Below are 20,565 nucleotides of genomic sequence, written 5' to 3' on the forward strand. Positions count from 1 at the left end.
GGAGAACTTTTATCAGGATCTTCAGGAACTATAGAAATAGAGTGCCTATTTGGCATTGTTGTTTTTTGGATTTTTGTTTATCTCCGAATTAGTAAAATATCATATGAAGATTGACGTTGGACACAACATTTCCATCGAACTTTTATCAAGCAATAAATATCTACTTTCCAAAGTTCTCATGATTTTATTTTTACCAACAATATGGGGAAAAAATAAAAGAGTTTCATTGTACATGTTTCCTTCTTGGGTTTTTGGACAAAAAAGAAAAACAAAAGCAATACCAATGGTTGTCCTAGATTGCTACTCTTTGTTCTGACTATCATATGATCTTTTTCCCTCTCTTTTCTTGAGACTAGGAGGGGCTAGTCCCCACCTTCTACCCTTATTTCCACCCCACACTTCAGGGTGACTCCAACTAAAATCAAAGTCGACCTTATCCAAGTGGCAAGAGGTGATACCATATGAATTCAAGTTCGATGGTTACTATGTAACCATGCCATTAGAAGAATGAAAAAATGGTTACCATGTAACCATCTGAATTAAAGTTCGATGGTTACTATGTAAACATGTCATTAGAAGAATGAAAAAAAAAAGCACTGAAAAATCCATTGCACCTTTTTATTTCAACTGCACTATCAGTGACACAGCCACTTTCTGACAGTCGCTTGAATATGGAATACCAAAGACTACAATAGAACAAATCACCAGCATTTCAAGTTGCATTTCTCTAAACCAAACACACGTTACAAATTATTTATCATTCTTGCAAGTTTTATATCAGAGTTCAGTGAAAACTTAGCAGCAACAACTGGACTTGGCAAACTGGATATTTGTACATATTTATGGAGTTGGGTTTAGGTGACCCTTCTACCTTTGTGTAGTGAGCATCTCTTCCTTCCTGGAACTGGTGAATTCATACAAATAGAACCATTACTTAAAGTAACACCACATGCAGATGATGATCTGCTCACCGCTCTAGAGCTCTCCATGCTTATCATTAACCCAGGTGATGTGACCCTCCTTCCTTTGTGTTCTTCACATCTTTTCCTTCCTAATACTGGTTTCCTCCTACAAACATAGCCATCACCAATGACCACTCCACAGATATCATAGGGCTCATCAAGGTTACATTCTTTTTTTGTCATCCAATCTTCACTTGTTAATAATCTAGTTCCAGCAATTCTCTGTCCTTTATGGTGCTCACACCTTTTTCGCCCTGAAACAGGCTTTTTCCTGCAAATAGACCCATCCCAATAGACGACTCCACAGATGTTATATTCCTGGTCAACATCATACGCAGATGTTATATTCTTGGTCAACATCATATGAGATTGGAGTTTACTATCAGATGATATGTGTAGATGAGATTCAAGAACCCTTCTGCCTTTGTGTAATTCACACCTCTTTCTTCCATGAATTGCTAGTTCGGAACAAACAGAACCGCCTTCCGAAAAAAAACCACACACAGATGATTTCTCTGAGGTTGCTGTGACTTCTCCGCTAGTTACTTTACCAATGCCAGCAATCCTCCTTCCTTTATGCTCTTCACACCTTTCTCTTCCTTTAACTGGTTTGTTTCTACAAACTAATCCACCACCAATAGCCACTCCACAGATATCATGATCCCCAGGAATGCCATCACCCCCTTGAACTAATCGAGGGCGGGAAGTAACAAACTTGAGCACATCTGGGAGAAAACCTTTCCTACCTTCAGATGATCCCACTTCATCAAGTGGCATGCTTCCATTGATTTTGATCCCTGCTTTCTTATCAAATACAGTCTGCTTCCACTGCTGTACCTTTCTATAGGCAGATGAGATTGGGCTGGTGGCTGCATTATCTAACTTTGAGAGAGGTCTGGCTGCATTATCTAACTTTGAGAGGACCTCTTCTCGGCGACAGACACCATTTCCACGTCTATTCCAGGCATAGTCAAAGACTTCAAGCAGGCTGGCCTCTTTCTTCTCAGCTTCTTTTTTGCTAGTCATCTGTCGATTTCAACAAGATTCATTTAAGAGCTTAGAAGGTAATAAAGCAGCAGCTAAAATAAAGCAGAGACTTAAAATTTCCAAAGATGTTTTAGAAAAGCAAGCACAAGTTCTATGGAGTATGGAAAACACATGTTTGATACCATTGAGCATTAGAATTTGTTTGACATCTGGAATGGATCAAGCTTTTCAGATGTTCACAATCAATAATGATTTCGCATTTATTTGTGCATGTGGTTCTTTTTCTCAGATGCATTTATTTATTTATTTACCAGTAAACCTCGCAAGAGTTCTACCTTAGATAAGATATTGATAGAAGATTTAGTTACATATGCATGGAATGATGATAGTTCTATTATTAATCAAGGTGTCATCATCATTATCCCATGTTATATCCTAGGTCCAAGATTATCTAATAGAATCTTTTAATACAGAAAAAAAAGTTCCAAAACAATTTACATCCTTGTTACCATATTATTTCTTGCATGTCCTTTGAAGTGCTGCAAAATGGTTTTCATGCTTCCTCACCTAAAATTTGGAACACTGTAGTTCCATGGATTGCCTTGTAATACCTTCCATTGTGATGTCCAAAATTCATTGGTCATCTAAAGCATTAAGAAAAGAGAGGGAAGCATAAAAAAAACCCTCCTTACCGGAACCCATCTGAACATGATGGAGTGTCCCCTTGAGAAAATCTCTTTGAACAGTCCTGGTCCATTCTGAGTAAACGGGAATTCAATTTTATCTGCAGAAGTACTTGAATTTCTCTGGTCCAAATGAGCTCCTGCACGGCCATATTGTTGGAGCCTTGTTCTAACATTATCAGCTTGCCCAAGGTACACAACAATAACATTCTCTGCAGCATGCCTGCGAGTCCTCTTATCTTCACCTCCAGGATTTGAAGCTATGCCTAACTCATAAAGACCAGGGCATGCACTATGTATAGGAATATTATGGATCCTGTACCTTTCTACTCCATCTTTTCCTAAGGAGTAGTCCTCCCAATCAGATGGTCCAATAAGAACCTAAGCAGATACAGAGGAAAAAAAACATTAGCAACTTACTTATAAAGAGTGAAAAGTGAGCTTGAGAGAAGGCATCCTCTTATATACACACAAATGTATGTCTGTGAGAATATATGTCTCTAAAATGTATATTGAAAGAGAGTGCGCTCTTAATGTTATTTTAGAATGGCAATGCTGTCACTTGTAATTCAAGTTCAATAATATCATCTATCGAGCAATTGTTAGACAATTCAAAGAGTCATATTTCTCCATGCCTCTTACACAAAGCATTACAAAATGCTGACACAAAAGGATATTGTAGCTCTGGAATATGTTGTAAAGGAAGATGCAGTTCAGAAGTATTCATTTGCCTTTTTGTCCCATCCAGATTGTTTGAGAGAATTGTTCAAAAACCTGACTTGGAAATTAGAAACATGACCAAATATACACATGCACTTGCACAGATACACACACACCAGCCCCAAGATTTTGGTTTCACAAATCAAAGTGGAAGTAAATTTTATGATAAGTGAGAAGGACTTAATCTGAATGTAATTTTTAATTTTATGGATATAAAATCATGGCTACTTTGATATTGCCATGAAAAATTAAAAAAATAATTTATTTTATATGTGTATTTCTTTTCTTTTTTTTTTTTTTTTTTTTTGAGAGAGAGAGAGAGTATTGTATGTGCATTCCTAACTAAGCCATACTAGATAATACACAAACAATGCCAATTCATCCCCATTAGAATAAGAGGTTTGTACAGACAAGTGAGATCAAACTCAGATGTACATGTATATAAATTATACTTCCATGTATCAGTCTTCATTTCCTAGATTTACTTCCAATTGCTATCAAAGAATTAGACATTGGATTCATGCTTGAAACATCCACTAGAAAGTGTTGGGCTTTCAATGGTGGAAATTTGTAGATATCTTGATGATCCAAATTTTGGATTCAGTTTTCCTGAATTTGTATTATGAAATATTATAGGTATTACTGATGGATTATCACTGAAAATTGGCAACTGTGCCACCATTCATTACCAGAAGTTCCTAAATTGGGAAAATTCAGGGATTTTTTCTGCTTGTTGAGAACTTTACAAATTCATGCCCAGATAACCATTTTTTGAAGTTGATGCGTGGTTTTAAAAAGTTCACTGATGGTAGCTCATTTCATATTATGGGTTTTAGCATGTTAAAAACTCCATTGGAAAATCATATTCGCAAACTCATATAGTTATTCTATTAACAAACATCTTGTTTCTTCATGAATAAGAAAAATAGGCTAGTGGTTACCTAAGCTCAAGAATTTATGGCCAGTATTTTCTTTAAGTCAGCTTGGACCTAGTCCTCCTACAAATAATGTGATGGTGGTCTCCACCCATGATACAACGAACTTCAGGCCTTAAGTTTTTTTTTTTTTTTGCACTCCAAGAAATTTATAATTGTGAATTTGAACCAGCTTTAAACCAATGCAAAAGGAAAACAAACATAAAAAAACTCTGAAAGTTCGGTAATAAAATCCAGAGAAGCTTCTCCATGTTTCAATAATTTTAATTGTAAAAAGTATTGGATACATGCTAAAGATAGAAGACCAACACTCTGCATAATATGTAGTACATATAACCAAGGTCTTACATCCCAATGGGATGGGGGACATCCTAGCCATTATGTCCCATTTCTATGAAAAAGCAGGACCAGGATGGGTTTAGGACTCCAAAACCTATCCACGCAGAGAGAGAAGAAAGATAAAGGAAGTAAAAGAAGAAAAGATGAAGAAAAGGAAAAATACTGAAAGGAAAGAAGATGGAAGAAAGAAAAAAGGTAGAATATAAAAAAAGAAGATAAAAAGAAAGTAAAGAAAGGAAGGTAGAAGAAAAGAAAGAAAGAAAGAAATAGGGAGTAGAAGAAGGGGAGAAAGATAGAAGACAGCTGTCAAAATGTATGATTGAGAATCTAGGACTGCTTCCTGGATGGGATAGGACAGCGGAGCATCGCATTCCATGATGAAACTGGGACACCTACATCCCACAAGATCTAAATGCTTGCATATAACAAATAGAATTTCCAAGCCGCAAATTGGTTTTGAGGCTATCACCAGAAAGTAGATCTCCAAGTTCATGTGAATCTAGGAAGATTCATATTTGTCCTATAAGTAAATCTCAGGTTTCAAAAGCTGATTTCTGCACAAACTTCACTATAAACTGCAAATTTAATAAGTTTCTATCAGCAAAAAATCTATTGAAAATTGTATGAGGAAAGGGAAAGAAATTAATTGCCTGATTCGATTACGTATGACCTCTTGAAGCAAGTTCAGAGTTAGAGGAAACAGTAATCAAGGTAAATAAATTGTGACAATATAGAAGTATAAAGCAATGAAATTAAGGACACCAAGAAGAAGTGATGAGGGTAGAGACGGAAGGGATGGGTGATAAAAAGAGAGAAAGATAGGGAAGAAAGGAAGCTAAACATGGCTAATCTTTGTTTTGGTTGACACCAAGACTTAAAACTGTCTGGTTGAGATAGGAGCCTTGTGCACTATTTCTGCTTAAAGCAGAACCTAACTAACTAAAAGAACCTGAATGACTAAAATTATAGCAAACTACTTATCCTTCTTATTATAGTAAACTACTTATCTTTCTTATCGTTCACCTCCATTAGATCTTCAGTTTGATAGTGGAGAGTAAACAGTGCAACTATCAAATGATGGTTATGGTTTATCTTAATCATATCAATATATCACCATCTATCATCAGGTTGACAATATACTTTGCAAAACCCTTAGGATCCTTAAGGATAGGGTCATCATATCATAGGACCCTGACCTTGTCAGAAAAAGTGTGAATCTTTTGTCCAAAAATTGTATCATATGGATTCATCCTCGATAGATCAACAATGATTGATTTTACTGTTACTTGTTCTAACTCAAGATTAAACTACCTAAAATGCCCTTATGCTGTCTATACCAAGGATTTCAGTCTCAATACAAGATCCCTTATGGTAGCTTACTAGTATAGGTCAGGGCGGCATAGGAGACACCTTAACCAACAGATGATATAATGACAGCAGCTGTACCATGTGCCAGTGTAGTACCGTATGAAGCCCCTATTATTGTACCAGTAACCTATTAGGTTGGTGTGGTCTACGTGGTAACCAGGGGGTATGGGTCAGTACAGAAAACTACAGTTGATACATCAAATAATCTTAAAAGTAAAACATGAACTTCTTATTAAATAATTTAACCTCCAGTCATAGCCAATTGAATCCCAAGACCCATATATAGTTCTATATTCCAGCCGTAAGTATTTGGCACCATAGATGAGATTTTCATCATTAAAAGAATCAAAAGAAAGAGATCTTCACCTACGAAGGCTGTGTTAATAGACTTTTGGATCTGGCTAAAAATCAACCTTAAATATGTATTAGTCAATTGGATACATCTTATAATCAAACAAAAAAAAAATTCTTCGATTGCACCTTCTAAAGTTTGGTAAAAAGATGGACTCATCTAGTAACTCATTGGACCTTCCATAAAGAATTATTTAAATTATTTGGGAAGATTGGATGATAAAAAATGGGACAGAGTCATGTTGGTTGCTACTTATTTTCACCTAATACACCCCCTCCCCCTCCTTAAAAGAAAATTTGGAAGTACATCAATGGACCCTGCTTCACAGGCTTCTCCCTCTGGGAAGACCCAAGTCTCACAATCAGGATCTTGAAATAAGCTACAATTTGGTGTTCCTAGAGGTGGGGGCCTTTGATGTTCTTTCAGAGGGGCATATTAAGTGAAGATAAGGTCAACCAATACAGAAAGAGTAGTATTACTAAGAGAACTCTGGAATTGGTGGGTGCCAATGTGGCTCATCCCTTGAGTATAACCTCCGAGTGTTGGAACAGAGTAAAAATCTTCTTCAATTTTGCCATCATGGACACTTTTATGCTGATCAATTATTGGCACTAGTTCTTTCAATTCAACTCAGTGGAAGTTATAGATCAAACCATAACTATAAGTTTGTGGTTTACGTAAGCCTGAAAAGAAGTCAAATAATTCTAAGAGCTAGACATAAATACTATAATAAGAATGAGCAACGCAAGCACAAAAACCTTTCCATGGGAGTATACCTCTCCGAAAGACAAACACCTACAGACATACAACACAAGCAGATGTGTCCCCTATCCACTTTGATTGACTATGACACTTCCAACTTGTAAGTAAAGGCAAGGCACTAAATAAAGACTAATGTAAAACATGAGACCCCACACAAGGAAGAGGAGAGGAAAAAACAATAAGATAAAGAGATTCAAGTCAAACCAGTATGAACTCTTAAAAAAGATAATACAACATGGAGAAATATCGAGTAAGATCAAGTATAAAGATGTAGTTTCACAAAATCCCTAAGTAGGCATATGACTCATGCTAGGTTTTGTGTGCCTTAAAATATGAGATGTTTGTGTTATTGACTCTGAGAGCATAATGAATTAATACTCCTTCCAGTTTCAAATGATCCAATTCATGCCCATCATGTTTAAAAGCAAAACCATGTGGAAAGCAGCTTATGATAAGTTTTAGATTCACCAATATTGGATCAAATTAAACTCTACACCTCAACATTAACTCATTTGTCTGCAACCTATCATTGTTCCAGCCCAAATGTTAAAGTCTTTCCTCTTAATTCTTATAGTATATCATTCAGTCTCCTATCTGTGTGCAGATTAGACAATGCTTCCCAGATACGCTTTCAATGTTTAGCCTAACTAAGAAACAAATTTGGTGTCATGATCCTCCAAAGGTAACCAGCTAGGTTAAGACCTCACCCTCAAATTGTGCCTCAAAATTTTCTTCCTGCTGTGGAAAAGATTTTAATAAAACATTTTTACAACAATTCCCTGTAATCTCCTCCCTTCACTGAAAATATGAGGCCTTGCAATCTATAAAACAGAGGCTAATTAATGCTGGAATTTTCTGATACAGTAACATCAACAGAAAGAACATGTTTTGCACGAATCTGACCTAACCAAGGTTCATCCTTTTTTCTCTTTTCTGGCAAAATCTAAAGTTTTTTTTCTTTTCTAATTTCTCATTAACAAGCTTGATGCACCACTGAGTCAAATTTTAACACAAGAAAAGCACATAAAGCCACAAGTCAACTCAAATTCAAAACTACTCAATCATAGAAAATAAAACAAAGCAAGAAGAAAATCAAATTAGATGCAGTTAAAAAAGGAAGAAAGATAAGAGGAAAGAAAGAACAAACACTGCAACTACATGACAAGGAGAGAATAAAAGATCAACACAAGAAGTAAAGACTGAAAATATATTTCAAACTAACATTCCATTTGAAGAAGAGGGAGTCGTGCTTGGTTCGCAGGCATTCCTCTCTCTTCAATCTGGGAGACATCTTCTCCTATCACACCCAGATTCACGGAGACGACAATGACAGTAGCAGCCAAGCTGTTTCTTCTATCGTCGCAGCGCTCAACTTTACCGATGAGTGATCCCGGTACCTTCCCGTTTGCCGGGATTGGAAATGTCCATTCTATCCCGCTCTCATTTGAACTGATTCGACCGTTACAGTGGCTCGGCCAGATCACGACCCTTCATCTGCTTTCGGAGAACAAAGTAATGCTTGATGTCTTACCGCTGGAATCTAAGATTTGCGCACACGGATGATTCTTGTCATTTAAAACTATTTCAGATGATTGGTATTGGAAAGTATAAATTGGGAAAAAATCTAATCATTACTGGTAGTATGATAACCATATATTACAATATATCTTATGAAATTAGAATATATTATTATATTAAAACTTATGTAACTTATTCTATTAGTATTTCATGTAAGTAATATACCATAATGACAATGACAATTATATGAATGTAATATGCAAGTAAAACATTTTATCTTGTATAAAACTGCTACATATATCAAACAATATATTGCAATGATATTAGTTACTACTTTGTATTTTAAAAAAATATTAAACAATAAATATTATAATATATGTTATATATCAGAATATATTATATATTATACATTAGCCCTCATCTATTTATCTAGAAATACAATACCAAGCACTGTGGTGCCACTTTATTCCTTTATATGAGAGACTAATACCTGCTAGAATTAACATTTCCATTTCTATGTTAATTATTGAACATGGGAATAGGTTAGAACAGGAAACTATTAAAATTTTTAAAACTCATTCTAGTGAAATGAAACTGGCCTAAATGTACAGATCATTGATGGAGCAACAATATTTCTATGAATAGAAATGTGCAAGGGATTGAGTATTAAGCCACAGCTTGATGACTAGACAAATCAATATAAATCAAGATATAGAAAGCACCTATTCCAATCTATAAACAATTTTCAAATTTACCACCAATGTCGTTTGAACTTATTATGGAGATTTGTTCTTGCCATTTATTGATTTATCAGTAAGTTTAAATATTAATAATTTCATATAATAAAGGAAATAAAATAATATACTGTTTTTGCTATAAATTTGCCCTATGATTATGAATATCTGGTCAAAAAATAGTTGTGTAGCTCAAAAGGCTTACAACCCACTGATTGGGTCCCTAATAGATCTTCAAAATTGTACCCAAGTTGATCAATCTATACATGCCAAATTAGACCTGCCAAAATATCATTTAGAATTTAAAATATAAATGGCCTAATCAAGAAAAGGACAAAACCAACAAGACCCTTGATTTGAAAGATAGAGGTGCAAAACTTAAATATAAAGTCAACTTAGATAGGATATAAGTGAATTTAAACTTATAGTACATCAACACTATGTTACCTAGTTCATTGGTTTGGTAGGTTTGGATTCGGAACCATACTTCGGTATTTATTGTCTGCTAATATATCTAATACAATATTAGAGATGAAACATGTATTTATGTGTAATTAGTATAGGTACTTGTTGGAATATAGCTTAGTTATAAAATTTGATTAAGAAAATAAAAAACTCTTAATAATAATAATAAATGATATAATAAATAAGAATTATTTGGATTGAAGTCTATATAATTGTTATGTTTTACAAGACTTCTATATTTTGATCACTAGAAGTGCTCTTCCCTACTTTCTTTTGTCAATCACCCTTGTTTTTCAAGGGCACAAGTCTCCCACTAGCTTAAATCCATCTTTGGAGTGCTTCCACACCTTTGAATCCCCTCCCATATTAAATAGTTCTAAAATCCTTTTATTAAAAAAGATATTGTTTTATCTTTTTATTCCCCACTTCTTAAATCACATTGAAATGTATTATGAAAGAGGAAAAATCGAATCACTAGTGATTTATATATAGAATCTAATTATTCAAAATAAAATTAATATGGAAAGCTCATGTGAGCTTGGTCATCTCTTCCATTGCAATCTTGCATGCAATGTCATATATAAAGTATGATGAGCCCGCCTTGTATGTTGCATCACATATAAAATATGACACGCTCTGTGGTTGAACTAGACCATCCAATTGACAATTGGACTAAAGTCTTCTATAGATTCAAAATTACTAATTTACAAGATGTTTTGCTAAAGAATGGTTTCCTAATTCACTCTATTTTCAGGTCTTCTCTTTAAATAATGTCTAAATTTTTCAATTTATACATATGACCATTATTTTAGACCACAAAAATACAACTTGCATCATGAGATAAATATCCAAACTATCTCTAAACAAAGTAGAAGTTTCATGATGACAACATCTTGTCACATAATTCTAGAGATGAAAAAATCATGATATACACCTAAGAAGGTAGAGCAAGATTCAAAACATTTTACATCTACCCATATGTATATTTTTTCTTTTTTCATTCAACATAAACTTTTACAACCATTGCTCTATTTATACATACAAGATACAATATGCTCATCTACATAGATTATAACTGTAATGTCCCATCCCAAATGGACCTGAGACCAATTGGGCCTGGTCCACTTGATTGGCCCAGTCACACTGCGTGATTTTTAAAGTATCAAAAAAAAAAAAATTAATATGGTGAAGAAGACTTCTGATGAGAGGGAAGCCAATTCCAAGAAGGATTTGGCCTCCCTTCCACTTTATTTAAGGACCCTAAACTCCTTTGAATCCCACATCGAGTTCAAAGAATTTCGTCAATGATTTCTAAGTCTCATCGGACGCCACCCACCACCATCATTGCCCAAGCACTGCTGGAAAAAATAAAATAAAGTCAAAAATTTTTGACTGACCCTTCTCTCCCTTTTCTTCAACCCTTGCAGCCTTGATTCTGATTGGTTTGTCGTTGGATTTTTCTTGAAAGAAACAAGCCCCATTTTCTCCTATTTTTCTCTGCTCTTTTTCTTGATTCCTTGACACCATTCGTCCCATTAATCGCTAGACTAGAGATGCTGTTGCCCCATCATTGGCTGCATCCTCAGCCACTGTCCCTTGATAAGGTGAGACTTTATTGATTTCGGGGAAGAAGAGGATTCAACAGAATCCCCTCTTCACCCAAATGAAGAAGAAAAAGAAGAAGAAGAAGAGAGAGAGAGAAAATAGAGAAAAGAAAAAAAAAACTTTTTCTCTCTTCCCTCCTCTCTCCATAATCTCTCTATATTTTTTCTCTATAATCTCTATATCTAGTTTCTCTCTTTATAATTTTCTCTTTCTTTATTTTGTCTTTAGGATTTTTTGGATCTTCAAAAAGATCTTCTTTCAATGATTTTGACGAAACTTAGTGAAGTGATTCTAATCGATGGTTGCCGAATGGCATGCTAGTCCCTACCCCAATCAAATCGAGCACCATTAGAGTTCACCATCAATTGCATCTTAGTATAACTGTTGATTTATAGTGGATCACTTGGATGACCTTGATTGATCTTGATGAAGATATCTTGATCAATGATCACCAAACAATACACTGACACCCATCATGATCAAACCAGGTACTACTAGCTTTGATAATCTATGATTTCTATTGAACAATTTGTATACTAGTTCTATTATGATTTGATTAAATCACTTTGATCAAATCGATCGGAATGCCAGATAGTTTCACTTGATTAGCCTTGCCCCACCCTATTAATTTCTCTCTCCTCTGACATTGTCTCTCTATTTGATTTATGAATCCAATGACAGGTCCGAGCCTGATTCCTTTGAATCCAAGTTGATCCAATAGATAGACTTCGAATTATCTTATCAGTCAGAAACTACGCACCATTCGAGCTTTTGTCAAGCATCACAGAATCTAATTTTTATTGACCTCTATCAAATCCTTGCATCTTTAATGATCCTAATTAAATAAAGTTATTTGATCGAATTGACTTCTGATCATTGGGCAATGTACCAGCCTCCACCTTGACTTTTGTCAAATGCTGCTGATTTGATCACCCTTGATCTCTGTTGAATCATCCATATCTTAATTTTATCTTAATCGGATAAAGTTGGATGACCAAATCGACGTAGATTAATTGTTAGATACAATTACTTGTCAATCATATCTTTCTCAATTATCTATGTCCTTTCTAATTATTATACTTGATCATATACAAAGTTGTAGTTGTCTTGACAAAAAGATATCTAGCACTGAGATATTACAATATGATCTATAAACTGAAGATTTCAAAAAAAAAATTTAAAAATTATTTAAATTTATTGGAGTACATATGAGGTAAGTAATACTTCATTTTCTAGATTTATCAACGGATTATATAGTATTTATATCATTGAGTTTTGAATCATATTATTTGTAACTATGAATATGAAGCATGATATTTATTTATTGAAATTATTATAGAGTACTATTTGATGTATTATCAAAATAGTTTTGCATATTGCTCGATTGAAATATGAAATTAATTTTATCAAAAAAAATTGATTTGAGATGGATTTTAACTTGCAAGTTTTGCATATTACCCGATTGCAATATGAAATTGATTTTATTGAAAAAAAAGATTTAATTTAAGATGGATTTTAACTCGTAATCTGACTATGCATCGAAACCTTACCATTAGATATTATGCATTGGTACAATAATATCCTATTAGTGAGGGTTATACATCGATATACTGATATCTTACCTATGGAAGTTATGCACTAATATATCGACACTCTACCAATAGAGATTGTGCACTGGCACTAGCATATCGACTTCCTACCAATAGAGACTATGCACTGATAGATCAATACCCTGCTAGTGGAGATTATATACTTGTACATCGATATTCTATCAGTAAAGATTATGTGCCGGTACATTGATACCCTGTCAATGAAAATTATACATTGGCACTTTGACTTTGACTATTCTAAGCTCATTCTAGCCTAGCCATAGGATATAAGTATAGTCATAGTTAATGATTGTCAAGATAAATAGGATATTTAAAAAAAAATTAGTTTATGAATAAAAATAAATTTGAAAATAAATTTTGAAAAGATTAGATTTGCATGCATCCTATTTTGATAGTGCTGTATATTTTGAAATGGGTTTTGAATTGATATACTCTACAAGCTTATTTTTAGTATATTATTTTTACTAGATTTATCTAACCAAAATATTCATTGCTTACTAGGCCATCTAATTCATTACTCTATATTTTATTGATTTTATAGATTCAAAGGACTTGCTTGACTTGGAGATTCATTATGGGAAAATAGTTTGAAACATAGTTTGATATCTTTATTTTAGATTAGAATTTAATGAAGTTTGATAAAAATTTTGCAAGATATTTGATTTAGCTATTTAAATTTAACTTGAACATTAATTTAATGATTATTTGTTCCGTTGTTGCTTTATGATATCATTATGAGAAGCCTTGCTTATCATGGGAAGAGTTCTCTACGAGTATACGATGATTGTCGTGACCTCTGTTTTATAGTCTCAGGTCAGGAGCATGAAATAACAAAGGCACCAAATGATAGGTGAGTTAATGCCATAAAGATATTTTTCAAATTCTCTTTTTTTTTGAGTCATTGCCTTTGACAAAGCCTATTGAGACACTCATGATTGAGAAATATTGTGCAATGATCATTTGTGACTGCTTCAGGCACCATAATCTTGACTAGATATTATGAAAAAAATTATTAAACAAATCAAATAATAAGATTTTCTAAAAGAAATAAATAAACAGGTATTAGGTTAAACTTTTAGGGATTATTTTTATTGTAGATAGTGTTATTAATCTCTTATGTTGATTTGTAAACAAATGCCTAATTTTAAGAATATATGTTAGAATTTTTTTTCACTTAATTAATGAAAGATGCTTTAGCACTCACCATCCTATCTACATTTAGCAAATCATATCATAAATAAGCTTATTGAGCATTAAGAATAATAAAATAATTTATAAGCTTTTGTAAACTCCTGTTGAGCTTGAGCCTCATTAAAGACCAAATATATGGGTAACCATTTTTCAAATGAACTTGCTTAAATTTATCATGATAATTTTAAAGCATTTTTTTTCTACCAAATAATAATAAGAGCATAGGATATATAGACTGGTTCAAAAGTTTCTCGCTCACAAGAAATACATTCTAATTATGTTAAGTTAATTCTAGGAAACATGAATGCAAATCAAATAAAAATGTCAAAATTATCTTTTCCTTTTTGGTATAGAACATTGTTAATGGAGAATTGGGTAGTTAAAATATCTTGGATAGACGAATCAATGATCTAATAATTTGGTGTTACTTTCTTCATTAAAAAGATAGTCTTCACATAATAGGTTGTAACATGGAGTTCTTCCTAATTAAAATAAAAATCTATGATCTCCCATAAGGTATACCATCTATTGCATGTACGATAGGATGTTTTGAGCTTTACTACAACAAATTAATGACACCATTCATGAGATCCAAAACTATCCATCAATGGATATAAGGTGGAATAAGTATATTTTAGTACTAGAAATATTAAATTCAAAAATCAAGATAATTTTTAACTAACATCAATTATTTGATAAAGAGAAAAGGATGATAGCCGAATACTTGAGATGATTATAAGGAATATGAGAACACAAGAGGAGGTAGAATGGTTTAGCCATCTTCTTTAACAAAATTATTTTCTCGTTTTCCCTTTTCTAGATGGATGATATAATTTTCAAGGTCAAATATTTATAGTTATAAGATGCATGCTTATGTAACTTAATGGAGATAATTCAATCAAAGATGATCTCTAGGTTGAGTCTTTCATGGAACTGAATAAACTTATATTTTGATGTTGAAGAGCTCGTTGCTCCCTCCTTAGTAGAGAAGAGCAACCGACTCTCCAAATAAAGCATGATTGCATAAAAGGATGATACGGCACTTAAAAGATCATATCCGATAGATATTCATGGCAACCATACAATCATGCTCCACCTATAGTTGTGCTATCTATTCTCATAACTATTGGTTCTCCATATCTTTTGGATCAATATCTAGTATTAGGGCGCCATTGCAAGTATTCTAGAAATGAAGGAATTACTTTGACCCCAATATAGTATATAACAACCTTTCATTTGAAAAGGAAGAGACCTCCCCAATAATATAGCACCAAAAAAGGAAAAAAATAGAAAAATAAATCCCAAACATATAAAAGAGTGGAGCAAAGAATGGAAATATATTCAACTTAAAAATTCTCCCACACAATTTTCTAGGATCTAATTGAAACAAAGGAAGTATATATAGAATGAAGCTCCTTGTATTCAAATAGGATTTGATAGTATCTATGTTTGATCTAAATTTGCCTAGATTCAATGATATTAACCATTTTTCCTCATATATCTGAGACTTATCTTCCTTGTCTGCATTAATCTTCTAAAACCATCTTGCATCCAAATCTAATAACAAACTTGTTTGCCTCTTTCGTTAGTTTTGACTGGGGCAAATATGTCTTGGCTATGTCCACATCACATACATCTTTCATTTTCAGAAGGAAGTAAATCATCATAGATAATCAATTATCTTCCAAATATATAGCCTATTCATAAGCATAGAGGTAATAGGCTAGAGTTGTATTGATTTCTTAATCATCCATTGACATAAAGCTCTTTTTGTAATATTGGATGGGCTCAACTCTAGGGGAGAAAAGGTACTAGACAAGTATGATAAAGAGTATATTAGGCAGTAGTTGATTAAAGTTAGTTGGCAACTATAAAAGTAGAAATTCTATTGCATAAGACATTGGATTTTTCTAATTTTTTGGTTCCTTTTATAAAGTTGATGATTTTGCTTTTGTTTAATTTGAAAAGTTTCTATTTCGATTTGTTCTTATTTTGTGTATTCTAGACTATGTTTATATTTTGGATAGATAAAAACTTTGATATATTTTGTAGTTGTTAAGACTAGAAAATCAAATATCTAACTAACAGCTATCATTTTCAGCAATTAGATGGTGTTGACATGCTTTTGGCATCTCTGTTTTGATTATCTAACATGAGCTTGATATAATTCTTGCCTACCTCTAGTATATAAGGAGGATAAAGGATTAAGTTCAATCCTCGAAGAGGTGATTAGCTAGAATGGTTAAAAAGGTCAACATGCTGCTAAGAGAGAACAAGGAGGATGGCCAAATGAGAAATTAAATAGATCATAAAACATCGAGCAAATAAGACTGACACTATAAATTACAAACTACCAACTGTAAAATGAGTTTGTCAGAAGATTAGGCATTTAAATCTTATCAGATTAAATTGCTTCAACTAAAAGACCTCTAGTACTCAATGAAATAGCTTCTTGATGATCAAAAAATGCACCAATGGACCAAGTTGAGCCCACAAAGACATTGCTACTCCTACCCAGATCACAATAATTTCTAAATATACAAACAACATTATAAAATATCCAAGTCACAAGTAAGAATCCTAGAGATATTCTATCAAGCAAATAATAAAACTGTGAATTATTAACCATAGCAATCAGATGAACCAAATTACTATTTAGTGCATCTTGCTCATTTTCCCAAAAGTAAGCTTTTCCATTTTGTACATTCAGTGTTAACAAACTCTATCCTTCCATACTCAAAATTAATGTGCCCTCGCCCTTCAAACTGAAGAAAAGCTACAGCTTCAGCAGAGCCATTGTAATATCTTCCCATGTTCAAGAAGGATGTTCTGTACCTGATAACATATGATAACCACCATTTGAGCTTTTTTTTTTTTTTTACTTCATAACATAATCTCCTACTTCCCATGTATGTACGCATACAGACATATGTACGTACAAACATATCTACTAGATGTATGTATGTGTGTGTGTATGAATGTATTCTTAAACAACTAAGAAACATTGTTTGATTCTGTAGAAGTAGTCTCTGTAGCTAACTTGACAACAACTTTTATTGTTTCTCTGTTATCCACATCAGGAAGGAACCTAACTGAGAATAAAAGCTGAGAGTGAAAGAGGATACACATAATATGGAAGTATTAGAAAGGATCAAAAAGAAAGCAAAATAACTTAGGCGAAAAATCCACCAAATTATCATAATCTTATCTCACATCTGGAAGATGATGAGTGGATTATGTTTTATGTTGCAGCCAAATAAATCAATGCATAAATATAAAACAAACAGCACATTAACATCAATAGGTAATGCAGGAAAGAATTTTTTTTTTAAAAAAAAAAAATGAAAAACATACACCAGCTTGAAGGAATTCAGAGTCACTTCCTAGGCCTACCATTTCTGCAATTTGACGTGCATAATCTTTGAAACCATCAAAAGTCACACCATCCTCAGAGTGGAAGGCAATCTGATTATCCTCCAGGAGCACCATCCTGAAAAATCGTAACAAAATTAATATACCGTCAGATAAAAGTGGACCAATCAACCATTCCCATATACTCCTTTTATATGTAACAAAGAGTTTCACGATCAATGCTGGTGCATGTAAGTGCATGTAAGTTTCAGATTCAGCCAGAAAAACAGATACTTTTAGCTGATACCGACACCTAATACGAGATGTAAACTATAAAGTGGAGTGCAAATACAGCACACAAAAGGCACAAATGGCAATCAGGTCATACAACCAATTGTTGAAATTCTAAGCTCAAATCAGGTCCCATTCAACTCTCATAGCATATAATCCTCAAAATTGTACAGCACTTAACTAAAATCGGGCCAGAAGGGGGCATTCAAATTCCACATTGTGAATAGAATATTAAGAAACAAGATTGGAGCACAATAAGGCCAGATCTCCAGATAAAGAACAGAAGATCAGGAAATCCATCCAAACGATAACCAAACAACAATATCACCAGCAGGATCGAAGCAAACCCGCAGCCAGATCACCGCCTCTCTCAGAGTAAACCAACCCTACCACCCTGATCAACCTCCCACGCCATCAAGAACCGAATCTCCCAGCAATCCCCGACAACCATCTTCCTTATCGGCGAAGAAACACGATCAGTCAAAACAAAAACAGCAAATCCCACTCACCAGAGCACCAAATCTCGACATTCCGTCGATCTCCGACATCAAACGCGACGATCTCTTCCGTCCGAAGCATCAAATCGATCTCAGATCCGATCAAACTACGAATGCGGTAGCTTTTTTCTTCAGGAAAAGCTCAATCAGAAGTCCAAATCTAGGGTTTTCCACGCTCCCTTCTCGCCTTCGGAGAGAAAGAGGACAATGAGAAACGGTTATACTCCAACGGACCGCAGATCGACCCCTTGCGTCCCCCGCATCGAAGGAATAAGATAGAGAGTAGGAGGTCGAGTGCTTTTCCTAATTAATATAAAAAAAAAAAAATTATTTACTTAAATAAACTGATTTTTAACTTATTTACCAGAATAATATAAAATCGATAAAATATTATTTTGAATGATGTTTTATCATGACCACATCACCCCCTATTTTCTACCTAAACCATATAAAAAAAAATTTTAAAAAAATACCAAATAATATGGTATTTTTAAAAACACCATATTATTTAACATTTTTTCCTTAAAAAAATATATAAAAAATAAAAAAATAAATTTATAAAAAAATAAAAATTTTAATTTTGATAAAAATAAAAATTATTATTTAAAATAAATATCTTCATTTTAAATTATCTTTTTAAAAAAATATCTGAAAAAAATTGGTGTAAAAAAATTTAAAAATACCATTAAAAAAAGAATCAAAAATAAATAAAAATTAAAATTCTAAAATTATTTAAAAATTAATTTTTTAAAAAAATATCTTAAAAAAGATCTTAAAAAATAGCATAAAATAAAAAATACCATAAAATTATTTTTTTCAAATTAATTTTTTTTAAAAAATATCATTAAAGAAGAAAAAATTGAGAAAAAAATAAAAATTATAATTTTAAATAAATTTTAAAAAATAAAAATTTGAATTCTAGTTCAAATAAAAAAGATAATTTTAAATTATTTTATTCATTTAAAATTAATTTTTAAAAAAATATCTAAAAAAACTTAAAAATTTTAAAAAATAAAGAATACCATAAAAAAAGAAAAAATGAGAAAAAAAATTAAAATTAAAATTTTAAATTTTAAATTTTAAAAAATTAAAATTTTAATTTTAATTCAAATAAAAACCATCATTTCAAATTAGTTTCTCCGTTTCAAATTAATTTTTAAAAAAATATTCAAAAAAATAAAAAAATAAAAGTGCCATAAATAAGTCAAAAATTTAAAAAAATAGAAAAAAACAAAAATTATAATTTTAAATTTAAAAAAATAAAATTTTTAATTTTAATTAAAATAAAAGACATCATTTCAAATTACTTTCTCCATTTCAAATTAATTTTTTAAAAAAATATTCCAAACAAATAAAAAATACCTCAAAAAAATTTCATAAAAATAGGAAAAAAATGGTAAAAATGAGAAAAAAATAAAAATTATAATTTTAAGTTATAAAAAAATTAAAGTTTTAATTTGAATTCAAGAAAAATAAAAGAAAAAAATGCCATACGAAAAGTGAAAAAAAAGAAAAAATGTGAAAAAAATAAAAATTATAAATTAAAATTAAAAAAATAAAAATTTTAATTTTAATGAAAATAAAAAATATTATTTAAAATAATTTTCTCCATTTCAAATTATTTTTTTAAAAAAATATCTGAAGAAAAGAAAAAAATTGGTGTAAAAAAATAAAAAACATCATAAAAAAGGAAAAAGGGAAAAAAATTGAATTGAAAAAAATAGAAATTATAGTTATAATTTAAAAATAAAAATTTTATTTTAAATTTAAAAAATTAAAAATTCTAATTATAATTCAAATAAAAATGGTAAAAAAATAAAATTTGCAATTATTACTTAAAAAAATTAATTTTAATTCAAATAAAAAATTATCATCTCAAATTACTACACCCATTTTAAATTAATTTTATTTATTAAAAAATCACATAAAAATAAGTAAAGAAAAATTAAAAAAATCATTAAAAAAAATGTAGGAAAACGTCAAAGGGAACGATGTTTTTGAAAACGCCATTCCCTTTGGTGTTTTTGAAGCTTAAAATCCAAAAAAAAACCCCTCTCTCCTTCTTCTCCCTCTTCTCCGGCGTTCTCCAGCATTTTCTCTTCTCCGATGGCACGACGGCGACCTCCCGATGGTGGTGAGCTCCCTCCTCTCTCTCTTTCCTCTTACTCTCTCTCTCCCTCTTCCTCTCTCTCTCT

The 20,565-nt window shown here is 32.2% G+C and overlaps 1 protein-coding gene across 4 annotated transcripts; it reads right to left on the minus strand.

The window, feature by feature from the left end:
- Positions 1-572: 572 nt before the first annotated feature.
- LOC105060444 (protein EFFECTOR OF TRANSCRIPTION 2) lies at positions 573-18,647 on the minus strand. 4 transcript variants are annotated; one of them, XM_073260722.1, is made up of 5 exons: positions 18,383-18,647; positions 17,625-17,721; positions 8,331-8,602; positions 2,642-3,013; positions 573-1,988 (listed from the first exon to the last, which is right to left on the minus strand). In XM_073260722.1, the coding sequence occupies exons 3-5, from the start codon at positions 8,397-8,399 to the stop codon at positions 855-857; spliced, it is 1,575 nt and encodes a 524-aa protein (XP_073116823.1). In that variant the 5' UTR covers positions 8,400-8,602; positions 17,625-17,721; positions 18,383-18,647; the 3' UTR covers positions 573-854. The 4 variants fall into 4 exon arrangements, with proteins under 4 accessions (XP_073116823.1, XP_073116821.1, XP_073116822.1 ...); XM_073260720.1 differs by having other exon boundaries at positions 8,331-8,648; XM_073260721.1 differs by having other exon boundaries at positions 8,331-8,648; positions 17,586-17,721.
- Between the last annotated feature and the right edge of the window lie 1,918 nt (positions 18,648-20,565).

The sequence above is a fragment of the Elaeis guineensis genome, chromosome 7 (assembly GCF_000442705.2).
Source record: "Elaeis guineensis isolate ETL-2024a chromosome 7, EG11, whole genome shotgun sequence".
Classification (NCBI taxonomy): Eukaryota; Viridiplantae; Streptophyta; class Magnoliopsida; order Arecales; family Arecaceae; genus Elaeis; species Elaeis guineensis.

Excerpts from the sequence above, each read along its gene's own strand:
- LOC105060444 (XM_073260719.1), bottom strand. The coding sequence starts at position 17,720 with ATGGTGCTCCTGGAGGATAATCAGATTGCCTTCCACTCTGAGGATGGT. Across the intron at positions 3,014-17,624 it reads CACGTCAAATTGCAGAAATG|GTTCTTATTGGACCATCTGA; the intron begins GTAGGCCTAGGA and ends GTATCTGCTTAG. Across the intron at positions 1,989-2,641 it reads TCATGTTCAGATGGGTTCCG|ATGACTAGCAAAAAAGAAGC; the intron begins GTAAGGAGGGTT and ends TGAAATCGACAG.